General features: G+C 34.4%; 1 protein-coding gene across 1 annotated transcript in view; it reads right to left on the bottom strand.

Moving 5' to 3' along the window:
* Positions 1 to 12,802, bottom strand: part of LOC132550031 (low-density lipoprotein receptor-related protein 6-like) — a 38,244-nt gene that overhangs the window by 7,824 nt on the left and 17,618 nt on the right. Inside the window, exons 4-14 of the mRNA XM_060214028.1 lie at positions 9,587 to 9,724; positions 9,096 to 9,296; positions 7,717 to 7,912; positions 7,032 to 7,282; positions 6,589 to 6,729; positions 2,959 to 3,251; positions 2,522 to 2,748; positions 2,045 to 2,229; positions 1,659 to 1,862; positions 1,106 to 1,243; positions 582 to 796 (exon numbers count right to left, since the gene is read on the bottom strand). Coding sequence (XP_060070011.1) covers positions 582 to 796; positions 1,106 to 1,243; positions 1,659 to 1,862; positions 2,045 to 2,229; positions 2,522 to 2,748; positions 2,959 to 3,251; positions 6,589 to 6,729; positions 7,032 to 7,282; positions 7,717 to 7,912; positions 9,096 to 9,296; positions 9,587 to 9,724 — 2,189 coding nt within the window. The remainder of the gene's footprint in view (positions 1 to 581; positions 797 to 1,105; positions 1,244 to 1,658; positions 1,863 to 2,044; positions 2,230 to 2,521; positions 2,749 to 2,958; positions 3,252 to 6,588; positions 6,730 to 7,031; positions 7,283 to 7,716; positions 7,913 to 9,095; positions 9,297 to 9,586; positions 9,725 to 12,802) is intronic.

Below are 12,802 nucleotides of genomic sequence, written 5' to 3' on the forward strand. Positions count from 1 at the left end.
ACACATATCAATTTCTTTTCAATCTTTTAATTAAACAACATATTCTGAACAGTAAGGTATTTAGATAAATGACCTTCTTCCAATGTTAACATGTAATTTAAATAGCCATGGCATGTCAGCAAGAACAAGACTTTTGCATCACCAATTACATTTTCCAGCCAATGCAGCTATGGAAACAGACATAAAACTCAATGGCAACTAAATTTAAATGCAGCACATTGATAACTATGACAACTGACTTGTTTATGGCATAAATGCCCTCATTCCTATCCATACAAGTATCATAGTTTGATTAGTCTGCAGAAGTTGTCAAATTTAACCTTTGACTCTTTAAACTTGATGAGTGACCATATTACTTTACTCAGGTGAAGAATACAATTTATGATTCTTTTGAGTAAACATGAACCAAATTTGTTAAGAGGTTCTCAAGATATGCACGGCAGAAACAAATGAGTAACACAATATGTTCCTCAAGAAAGTGGCTTGAATACAAAAAGAAGTCCTAACTGAATGAGCACCATGTAAAGTTTCATCTCTGTGTGTTCATGCAATCACCACCTTACCAGTGGGTCTGTCATTACCTGTGTGCCATTGTCTTTAGCCTTTTTAATTGACCACTGTCGACCCTCAATCCAGTAAATGTAACGGTCAGTAGGGTCGTACGCCAGGCCACGGACATTTTTCAAACCAGGGATGGGTAGGACCACATCAGGTGAGTCAGGGTCAAGATCGTTGTCACTAATGACCAGACGACTTATCACATTCTTTTGGCTAAACAGTAGGAATGATTCGGGTGCTGTGGAAACACAAAAGAGATAACAAGATGTGATCAACACGTAATTTAATACTGTCTCAACAGATAATCACATATGAAATCCTGGACAAGCAAAGCTCCTAAACAAATATAGTTTGAAAAGAAAATAAACGAGCATTTAAATGCCTCTGATGCTTTCAATATCCAAGAACTACTGACTGCTTGTATAAAATTGATACCACTACAAGAAATAATTATATTCACAGCTAATATGAAGTTGGAAATGTTAAAATGAAAATATCAAAAGTACATATGTATTTCTAAACAGAGAGGGTTAATATCTGTACTTACCAACACATGTCTTTTGGTCAGTGTTGAGAGCAAAGTGAGTAGGACAGGCACACTGATGAGTTATCACCCCTGCCTCTGTTCCAGGCCTTACCAAACATAAATGCGAGCATCCTCCATTATTCTTACAACTGTTGGTGCCTATATTGGGGAAAAAAACGTTTTCATAAATCAAGACATGTAAAGCATTACATTTATGATAAATTGGATTAGGGAAATTAGTTTCAAACATATTTAACAAAAAATTTGATGGTTGATCAGGTAATGATTATGAGCAATGGAACACAAAACCACTCTTGCTGAAAGCTAAACGTCAAAATAAACATCAATTCGTTATTGTTACAACTATATATCAAAACGGAAATGATCTTTTTCTTTTCACTGCTTTTTTCATGAATTCATTCAAAAATATGTATTCTTTTCTTTTTCAAGAATAAATGGTTACTACTATCAGACTTCAGTTAACAAATTCAAAATCACAGCAAAGTTTGCATTAAGAACAGCCTTTCAAACATAATGTTGTCAGTACCCAGCAATGTAGGCTTGGATATAATACCTGATTGTCGAGATGCATGGAACACAAGCAGATCAACAACATTTTCCATGTTGTAGTGTATTGTAGTACGATTAGTTCCAGAGGACTTATTGGCCCTCTCGATAGTCTTCTCCTGGTAGTCAGCCCAAAACACAAAGTCAAGGTATAGAGTTAGCCCCATAGGCTGAGGGACATGGTCCTTCACAATCGTCACTTGGTTTGTACCTGACATCAGTTAAATAACATTAGTTAGTTTAAAGACAAAGTATTAAGGTTCACATTCATATTTCAATACATGTCTGGTTTGAAAAACTGAAAGCATAGCAAACTACATTTCTATACTTTTATACCAAAATCAACAACCAGTAAAAAAAAATGTTTCCTAAAGATTGTGCTTTTAAGCTTACCGTCCATGTCTGCTGATTCGATGGACATAGAATCCAGGTCTGCCCAGAAGAGTCGCTTTTCTCCGTAGTCAATGGTAAGGCCATTGACCTTACCAAAGTTACTGTTTAATGTCATCCGCTGTGAACCATCTAGTGCTGCCCTCTCTAGTCGGTGTGGCTCTACCCAGTCGGTCCAGTATATCAGACTGTTGAAAAATTGTAAAAGTAAACATTTGACTTATAAAATAAATGTAAACAACAACAGGTAATTATGTCATATCAACTGTCATAGTAAATAACAGGTAAATTGGCTGCCAGAGTCCAAGCTACAGGGTATCAATGCCACATTTTCTGTTGATGGTTTGTAAATGAAGAAGGCACTAAATCTTATAAATATTAAGGTACAACTCCTGTTCAAATTTACACATTCCAAATTTATACTTAATAGCTTCCTAAGGGAAGACCAATTTAAAGTCTTTAAAAACCATTAAACCTTACCCGTTGGCAGGATCAACTGCCAGAGCATGTGGTTGGTGAATCTCCCTCCAAATAAGCACTCTGCGTGCTGTCCCATCAGTACGAGCCACCTCTATCCGGCGTGTGCCTGAGTCCACCCAATAAATGTTATGGGCAACCCAGTCTACAGACATTCCTTCAGGATACATCAGCCCGTATTCAACAACAGTCTCTAGAGCACTGCCATTAAGGAAGGCTCGACTTATGGTCTGAAAAAAATATATCCTGGTCAGTTTTACATCTTATGTACATATTTACACATGTTTATTCAACATTTCATAATTACTTAAAATAGGAAAAGTCATAATTTTCTGGACTACATTCTGTTTCTTCATTTTCTAATTATGGTCTAAAAAACTGAAGATATCATGTAATTTTTGAGAAATCAATAATTTCCTACAATTTCTACAATGACTGACCTTGAGTTTTGCATCAGTCCAGTATATCCTGCTGTCATTGAAATCAAAATCAATGGCCAGTGCGTCCTTGACACCACGGATGGGGACAGGCATGATCCTGTGACTCGTTTCCAGGGACATCCGTTTTATGTCGCGCCGGCGCGTGAACAGAAGGAATGCCTCAGGTACAATGCATGTCTTACCATTGCTAACCAATTCTAGTCCCATTGGACAAGCACATACTGGACCTTGGTCGGCAGTCATTAGACACAGGTGACTGCATCCTCCGTTGTTTTCAGCACAAGGATTAGTACCTGCAAAGACAAAGGAAAGGCATGTCTTATTTCCATATTTATACCTAATATCTCAGATTCTCATATTCAAAGATATGTACCCAACACATATAATCATTTTGACTTTTTTTGGTTTTTTTGTTTGTTTTTTTCAATTCTGTTTATTTTTTATAAAACATACAGGAGAATACAATGTGATAACAGAAATCAATATTTACTATTTTTTGTAAATACAACTTTCATTCCTGAAATAAGCATTTTATATTTTTTGTTAGTTTTTAATAGCAACCATTTTGCTTATACAAAGCATCTGTTTCGAATCCTTGACAAAATTCCTTCAAAAATGTGTAAGGCTGTTTACAGATTTGACTTTACCTCAAAGAGCAGCATGAACTTGATGTCCGCTAACATAGAATGGCCATGGAGTAAAAATTGGAGCCGTAGTTGTAAGCGTGAGTACTTTTTATATTGAGTGAAGTTTCATTAGTCAGTAAGGTTAATAAAGCAACAGAAAATCAGGCACTTTCAAACTGTAAAGATTGTAATATCTGGGAGGTTCTTATATTATTCAGCATTTTAAAAATGGAAGCTGGGGGGAGAGGAATCAAAACTTTGAAAATGAAACAAATAGCAACTTTGCTTGTTTGATGATTGCTATGAAAAAAATATGTAATTTTTGCTTTAAACTAAAAAAATTGCAAAAATGTAAAAATTTGAACAATCAGATACAAACAATCTTTACAGATGTAAGTGGCCATATTCAAACCCAATACTGTATTTGACCTAGTAAATATAAATCTGGGTGAAATGATTTCATCTTCAACACAATTTTCCAAAAAAATTGGAAATATATCTAAGGCTTTCGCCTCAATTTTCCATTATCTTATCATTCATTCAAATATTCTAAGTTCTAAGAATCTGGTGGGGGGGGGTCTAACCAGATCAAAAACAGTATAATACCACTAAATATGTGTAACATGTAATGTTGGTGAGTTCTTTGTGATTCAGACATAAACAATGATTTTCAATGGAAACTCTTCAGTGGATAACACATAACTACACTTATTAGTCTTTTACTTCAAATCCTATTGGTTGTTGTTTTATTTTAGTGGTTTATCTGTAGCCACAAAAACAACAAAAGCTTCAACACATGAATATTTTATGTTATACACTATCATCTTTTTGAACAGACAGTGCCAAATAATTGTAAGCATGCTTATTTCAGAAAGTTTAATGTTTGGTGTAATATACCTATTATTTGTTACACAATGAAGTTTTAATCCTGTCAGAATCCCAATATACCTCGACACATATCGAGTACAAATTACAATTCTACCATCCCTATATATCCTTTAGGTCTAGACATGTAATGCTATATCAACAAGCCTTTCCCATGGTTTCTGGTTCCAATGTGACCCTTAACAACCTAAGTCAGACGGGTGCAGAGTGCCTGACATGACTGTAGAGGGCGACATTAATTTGACTGGATTGTGCCAGTTGGTGACATTACCACCCCAGTTGTTTTACCAAATGTGAAGTGACTGCTAGAGTGAGCTGATGTAACAGGAACTGTTGTATCTGTGTACAGTCTACATACACCTCACTGTCTATACACCTACTCTCATATCTGTATGTCGGTCACTTATAGAGAAATGTGATATCCAGTTCTCAAGATATGAAACTACTTTCATTAAATAAAAGATAGTGACTTTATTTATAAATTTTCAGATGTGTCCTATCATTTCAACCTGAATGATGAACCAGGCATATCCCAACACCTGCTTGTCCATCCTTCTATATTCTTTATATGTTACTTAATCAGCTCTCTATTAAGATATATTCTACAAATAATTTTCAATACATTTCAATCACTGATAGAAGCTAACTATAGGCTATTTCAGCAAAAATTTAACCCACCACAGGACTGCAAGTTTTGTTAAGAGTACCACCCGTTGAATTTAATTGATAAAATGCTTCCGTAATTTAAATGATAAAATGCTTCGAATTTAATGGATAAAATGTTTCAAATTTAAATGATAAAATGCTTAGACGTAATAAGCAGAAAAACAAACTATATATAGATGTAGTTTCTTTTATAATTTTTATGTCAAATGGAGGTTCAAATGGCCCATGTATTTCCAATATGATGATACTCACTTTGACAAATACACAATACAATCTGTGGCTAAGTGTTGTCAGAAACAGATCTACCATTCAAGTACCCTGGGGCCTATAGTTACCCACTGTCACAAGCTTGACATTTGATGAAATAACTTTTACTATTAGTTAATTGTAAAACTGAAGTTAATTTGTTACCACTCTTCTGAGAGTCCTGATGTGAATTTCAATTCAACGAAACTACCCTTGTTTTACTGCTGTCTGCTCCCTACAGTTACTGATATCTCTAAGATCAGAATCTGACAACTTTACTTCTGTTATGAGTCATTCTTCAACATACATAAACTGCCTTCGAGGACAGTGAATGCTGTATCTTTGTTAAATTTTGGGCTGTACCAAAAAAATACCCTGATGTTTATGGTTTGTCCTGTGGCCCTGCCTTCCCATTAGCAATGTGTGTAGTCGAAAAATCAAGTTAGGTTGCCCACTGGCTCTATAATTAAGGGGTCTGGGTCACGGTTGACTGGCCACTCTACATACATCATATGTGCAATGGGGCATGACCCCCCTGGCCCTACAACAACACACTGCCTTCACTGTCCTCAACAGACGACATCTGACCTCCATCTTGTGGTCACTGAAGCATGGCCAAGTCAGTCACACACACATAGAACACTACACTAACAAGATTTAAGCATTCATTCACGAAGTCGCCTTCCTATTCAATCTAGTATTGCCAACATTAAAAAACATGTTGTATAAAGGATTCCATTTATAAACTTCGATCTTATTTCTATTTTGATCACTGCATAAGGTATGAGATATTATCGATGATTCAAAATCATATATTAACACAACATCTATGGAAACAAATCATCTGCAAGCACCTATTTGTCATCTACACACTTTCCAAACTTTAAGTTATAAAACACTGGCACCATTTTTTAACTGTGGCAATGCCACGGCATTGTTCTAAAAGTGGGAAAATATATCCCCTTTTGCAAAAATATTTCTCCCATTGAAAAGTCAAAGAAAGTACACAAATTATCACAATATGATGTGGTAATGTTGTTTTTTTCAATGAGCAGTTTTCTTGAATTCTAGATGAGTCAATCAGGAAATGTGAGATGAAATCTGAGAAATTACTACATAAAGTATTGTTAAGGGCGACAATAAGACAATCATAAACAACATTCTTAATAGCGGAAGTAATATCGGAGACAAGACACTGACTGTTTACCTTCTATTTTTTGAACATTGATGGCCTTTAATCCCATGATATCAGGTAGCTGGTCCACTATCACTTCTCTTTCCCGTCCTGTTTTCTTGTTTACACGCTCAATAGATCTACGCTGCCAGTCTGTCCAATATATGTAATCACCTGCAAAACAATTCAACTTAATTAATTCTCCCTCATCTTTGAAACATATTTTCAAACATCTGAATTATGGTAAGCTCACACAAGGATACGATTCTCTACTATCATAAAAATGAGGGATTTCAATAAGTGAAAACACCATTCAGCAGCATTTGTTATATCCAATCAAAACGTATCATATACACTTTAATCAGTAAGTTTTCAATTAAAATTAGACATAAATAACCACACACACAAGTCTAGAAAGGCATATATCAACAGAAGTAGCACCTCCTTTTATTTTTCAAAACAAAGAAAAGACTGACCTAGGAGACTGAAGCCAAAGATATGAGGTAGTTGTTCTGATACAAGAACACGTCGACCAGTGCCATCTAGGTTGGCCAGTTCAATCTTGTCCTCCTTAGCATCCCCCCAATACATCTTCTGCTCGGCATAGTCAATTGATATCCCATTGGGCCAGCCCAGGGAAGTGTTGATCAACATAATTCGACTACTCCCGTCCAAATTTGCACGTTCTATTTTCGGAACAGTTCCCCAGTCCGTCCAGTACATGTGTCTGCAAAGAAAAGTGTTTGAATTATTAAACAACCATCTGCTTAAATAAGTCAGGAAAAACTCCTCACCAATACGCCCAGCACTTGTGACAATTTTTACCAGTGATAAGTCAAATCTGGTTTTAAAGCTCACATTGAATTCACCAATAAGAATCACACCTAGAAATGCATTCTACAAACTGGAAAAATTTGAATACTTATTTTCTTCTTTATCAAGACTTTAACCCATTGGTTTTCATTCGAAGATAATCATTGCATTTTTTGGCAGTTATACTTTTATGCACAGGAGATGAAGCATTAGTATCTATTATTCTATATTTCTTATATCTATTTTCTATCGATCTTAAGGTCTTTTCAAGCTTTAGTGATAGTTACTTTATTCCATTAATCAAAACAACATTCTTGAGAGAGAGAAAAAAAGGGAAGAACATCTTACCCAGTGATTGGATCCAAACATATTGCTCGTGGTTCATCCAAGTCCTCTGAGATGAGAACACGACGGGACGTGCCGTTGAGTCGAGTCACTTCTATCCGATCTGTACCAGTGTCTGTCCAGTAAAGGTTCCTTGCTATCCAATCAATGGCCACACCATCCGGATGGTTCACTTCTGTACTGACAATTGTCTCTTGATCTGTAAACACAAGATATAGATAAATGAAGAAATCTCTTTACAGTCTATGGCATTTCAGTCAGGCTTTCCATTAAATTCACTATTTGTGACATTTCAGCCTGGTTTTTGATCAAATTCTTTATTTGTGACATTTCAGCCAGGTTTTCTATCAAATTCACTATCTGTGATGTTTCAGCCAGGTTTTCTATCAAATTCAATATTTGTGATGTTTCTGCCAGGTTTTCTATCAAATTCACTATCTGTGATGTTTCAGCCAGGTTTTCTATCAAATTCACTATTTGTGATGTTTCTGTCAGGTTTTCTATCAAATTCACTATCTGTGATGTTTCAGCCTGGTTTTCTATCAAATTCACTATTTGTGACAATCCAGCTTGGATTTTATCAAAATCATATAAAGTCTAGTAATGGTCCGATGAACACCAATATTATTACTCAATCATGCAAAGTGCAAGAAATTTAATATCTTTGATATGTATTGAAATTTTAATTCCAGTCCTAATTCCAGTCACATTTTAAAAACATTTTCAAGAGGATCTATTTTCCTCTGATTTCAAGGACTGCATAAAACTGCGAGAAAGATATTTTGAAAATCAAAATTTGTTAAGAAAACAACGACACAGTTTGAAAATTTCCACTAACATTACGTGTTATTTCTTCACCCTTTTCGTGAAACCCTAAGAATTTGAACCATTAAAAAGGGCAAACATTAGTACTTTTGAACATTGTCTACTTCATTAAAACTTTAAAGCAAGTTTTATTGTTTTTTGTTTAGATTAACAACATATTGCCCCATAAACTTATTCTAAAAGGAGAAACAGTTGATCAATTATGTCAGCACTCTCAAAATCAGACTTGGTATCTGGTATCATTATATTGATTAGTTTTGTCTCCATTTTTGTCTGTACCAATCAATGATGTTATTTGGAAGCATTTACAAAGATTTCAAATCACTTTGTAGTTAACATTATGAAATGAGTTACAGATTAGTCTGTACATCATTATGTTTCTCCCAACTTTTCAAACTGATTTGTGAATATATTCACATCTTTTTTAATTTCTCAGAATCTAAGCAAAGAATTCATATTTTTATTCATTTATAATTGACAAGAAAATCAGTTGAATTGTACTCATAGTCTAATATTATTGATATAAACATGACAAAGGGCAATATTTCAGCACATACCACTTCCATCCAGGGAGGACCTTTGTATTTCCTTGACTTCATCGTCAGTCCAGTACACATGACCATCTACCGGATCGTAGTCAATTGCAATGGCATGTCTGATGTTTCCAAGTGGAAGAACCACATCTGTATAATCAGGAGTATCCAAGGATATCTTGCGGAGGTCTGTCCGCCTCGCAAGTAGTATGACCTGCTGGGCACCTGTAAAAGCGAAACTTCATACAGTGATGCCAAGGGACATAACTCTACAGTGTTCTGAATGTTTTACCAAATGCATATAAATTAACACCAAGCATAGAAAATCAAAGTAAAGTTCATCTAATACACAAAAATCAACATCTTAACATTCAGGATTGAAATTAAAAAGATTAATGTATTTTTACGTCATTTAACACAAGAAAATTTTTACGTATTACATCGTTATTTGTCATCGTAAAATAAGTTTTCTTTAAAAACATTTTTCCAAACTGGCACAATGACAGTGTACAGACCATTAGCACAGGTTTTGTTGTCTTCCTTGAGCTGGACGCCAGTGGGACAGGCACAGGTATAGTATGGAGGATGAGGTGAGATGAGACAAAGGTGAGAACAACCGCCATTGTCAACTGAACACTGAAGGTCATGAATACCTGCAAAAGGAATAAAATAGAATAAAATCTGACTAGAAAAGTGAATGCAATCATTCTACCACTAACATGAAGTGCATCATTCATAAAGTCATTCATATTTACAGATAAAACTCGCATTTCAACTACCTGTGTAGTTCTACTCTGTGGAATACAAACATTTACAACCTGAAACTCAGGAGAAAGACCCTGTATAATAAGAATCATTACAATGAGTCCTTAAGCTGTTTACAAAAGTCCACCCTGAACAAAACATAAACATATACAAAGCAATTTTAGCTACAAGTACAGATGGTACTAAAAACTATTAGAATAACTCTGTTTAATGTTAAATATTGTCATTGTTATAAGTGGTGTCCAGTATAATAATAAAACTGTAGAATTCAGTGCTCTCCCTTGTATTGTTACATTTTACCACATACAATGTTTTCTTATAAAAAAACCCCTTAAAAACCAAAAGTACAAGTCTTGAATTTCATCAAATGGGAGGTTTTGTAATAATCTCATTCAGGGTAATAGGAAACACTGAGAATGACCAATTTTAGCATTCTCTACACAATGTGTAAGCACATAGAAAAATACATATATTTGTTTCTTGTACAGGTTTTCGTGATCAAATTGATTTTCCTTGAAAATTTGCTGCAAAATAAGTGAATTCCACAAATCCATTATCTTGTACACTCAGATCAGTCAGTTACAGGAGAATAGATCAATATTATTTTGCAAACGATTTGTATCAGCATTTATCTAATTCCAGCAAGTTTCCTTCCATCTGTACTCAACTGGGGCCTTTTAGGGAAAACCATTGTTTGGAATTATGTGAAGAGAGAAATCAGGTTTTTCAAGGCCTGTGAAACACTAGAAATGATTGTAAACAAGAGCAATCAGCAATTAATTCATTTATGTGACAATCTCGTCAAACTTTATATTTAGCTTATTTAAAATAGTGCAGGCAATACATTTTCTGTGAAACAATCTATTTTATATAGATAAAATCTAATGATTAGAGAACTAGATTCTATGGATGATTCACTTAGAGGCAACATTAAAAAAACACCTGAAAACATGGACTAATCAGTTAAAAAATCCACCTTTAACATAAAAATTGTAGATAGACAAATTAAATCATTTAGCATTAATAGAATTTCCCAATAAAAATTGAGTTCTTTCTATATAATTTCTTATACATTCAAACACAAACTTCAGTCAAACAGCTTATCATGGAAATTACACGAATCACCTGTTTTTATTAACCATAAACTTTCGAAAATTTTTCTTGCCAAGCGCCCTCCCATCTTGCAAATACTACATAGATGAAATGTGCTATAGACAATACACATTACATCATCATCGGCTTTCACTTCTATCAAAACAACAGACACACACGCTAACCTCATAATTGTGTTACTCTCTTATCTCTTTCTGTCGCCTCTGGTTCATTTACAAAATGTACGTTTAAACTTCAAATCTAGATGGATTTCCCTTGAGAAAATCTTCTCAGTCTCGGGGATGTATTCAATTGTATGCAAATGTTTTGTTTCATATATTGATAGTTCCTTCATATTTAACAAGTACAGACCAGTGTTTAAAATGTGATACTATGTATCAAAAGATTGAAGATAAATAATGATTATACATCTTTACAACATACTGAAGAACATAAATATCAATACCCATAATTATCTAATAATATGTCTGTAGATTTCTATTTGGTAAACTTAAAAAACCAATGCTATTTCAGAGTCCCAGTGTTTCATCATTTTCCAGAAGAGCATCCTGCACTCAATTGCGTATATATTATCTCTAATATTTACTGTTAAAAAAAGAGAAGACAAAATGATTCCTTTTCTGACAGGTTTATATTTTTAACCCGATTCTCCCTCCAATGGAACGCCATTCCGAATACTGGGTTACTTGTAATAAACCTGCTCCATATTATCTATAGTACACCCTGGTGTAAGTCAATGATAGCATCAATGTGTCGTGACACTGAAGCAGCTCAGCTGATTCCAATGCTGAAGCAGTTAACAAACATCAATATCTTAAGAGTTACGTTCTAAATACCACGGATAAGATTGAAATCATTTGTGAAATCTGATTTTGCTTTTTCATTCAATTCCATAATCTTGATAATACAAAGAAATCAATGGCTTATAACCACCATCATGTTAACCAGTTGAAACGGTCTTACTGAAATTAAATTATTCCAGAATAAATGAACATGCCTGTACCGGACACTGGAAATGTTGCATGTTAAAAATACAGTAACAGAATTTCCTTTCAAACATAAAACATTGAACCAATCATAAAATATGTTCCATTTCAACCTGTACTGAATTTCATAACACTTCCAAAAAAATGCGAGTGTATCAACCCTGTATATGCAGAAATTCTGAAATCTGCCAATGCGTTTTAGCGACCTAATACAAATATATCATCAATTTTTGGTTTGTTTCACTTTCCATATTCAGCAATGACATTTAACGTTTTACAATTGGGAAATTGTTTTCTTATTTGTTTGCAGAAATGTCTTAAGCTGCATTATAAACAGCATCTATTATGTTTTCGATTGATTAAAGATTGATGAAACTTGTGTTTGCTATCTATATGTTTAGCAGTTGTATGACTGTAAAGCAGTTATACCCGAGAATTGTATTCATCATATCTTACAGTCACAAACAACAAAAATTCTTAACAGCAATAAATTATTTGTAAAGGTAACCAACTCAAAAGTTTGAGAGCTGTAAACCGCAGAATAAAACAATGTTAATTTGACCCAGGTGGTACAAACACAAAAATACAACTCCAAAAGAGATTTTTTTCTACCTTGACCATGAACGGTACATTTGGCATATATGTGCAGAACATATACAGTCAGCTATCAAAACATCACAATATTAATACATAACAAAAATCATTCCACACTCTAAAATGTCTTGGCATGGCAACAGTGGACTGTAAATATGAAATTGAAAACTTGTGTTTTTCCTACCTGAGCTAATTATATTAGCCTATATAACTAGTACGTACATACACTTATACACCTGCTGTTTATGTGTGCCTCCAAACCATTTAAAGGCC

This window comes from Ylistrum balloti, unplaced genomic scaffold, assembly GCF_031769215.1.
Source record: "Ylistrum balloti isolate Yb309-2 unplaced genomic scaffold, AGI_CSIRO_Ybal_v1 Utg370102, whole genome shotgun sequence".
NCBI lineage: Eukaryota > Metazoa > Mollusca > Bivalvia > Pectinida > Pectinidae > Ylistrum > Ylistrum balloti.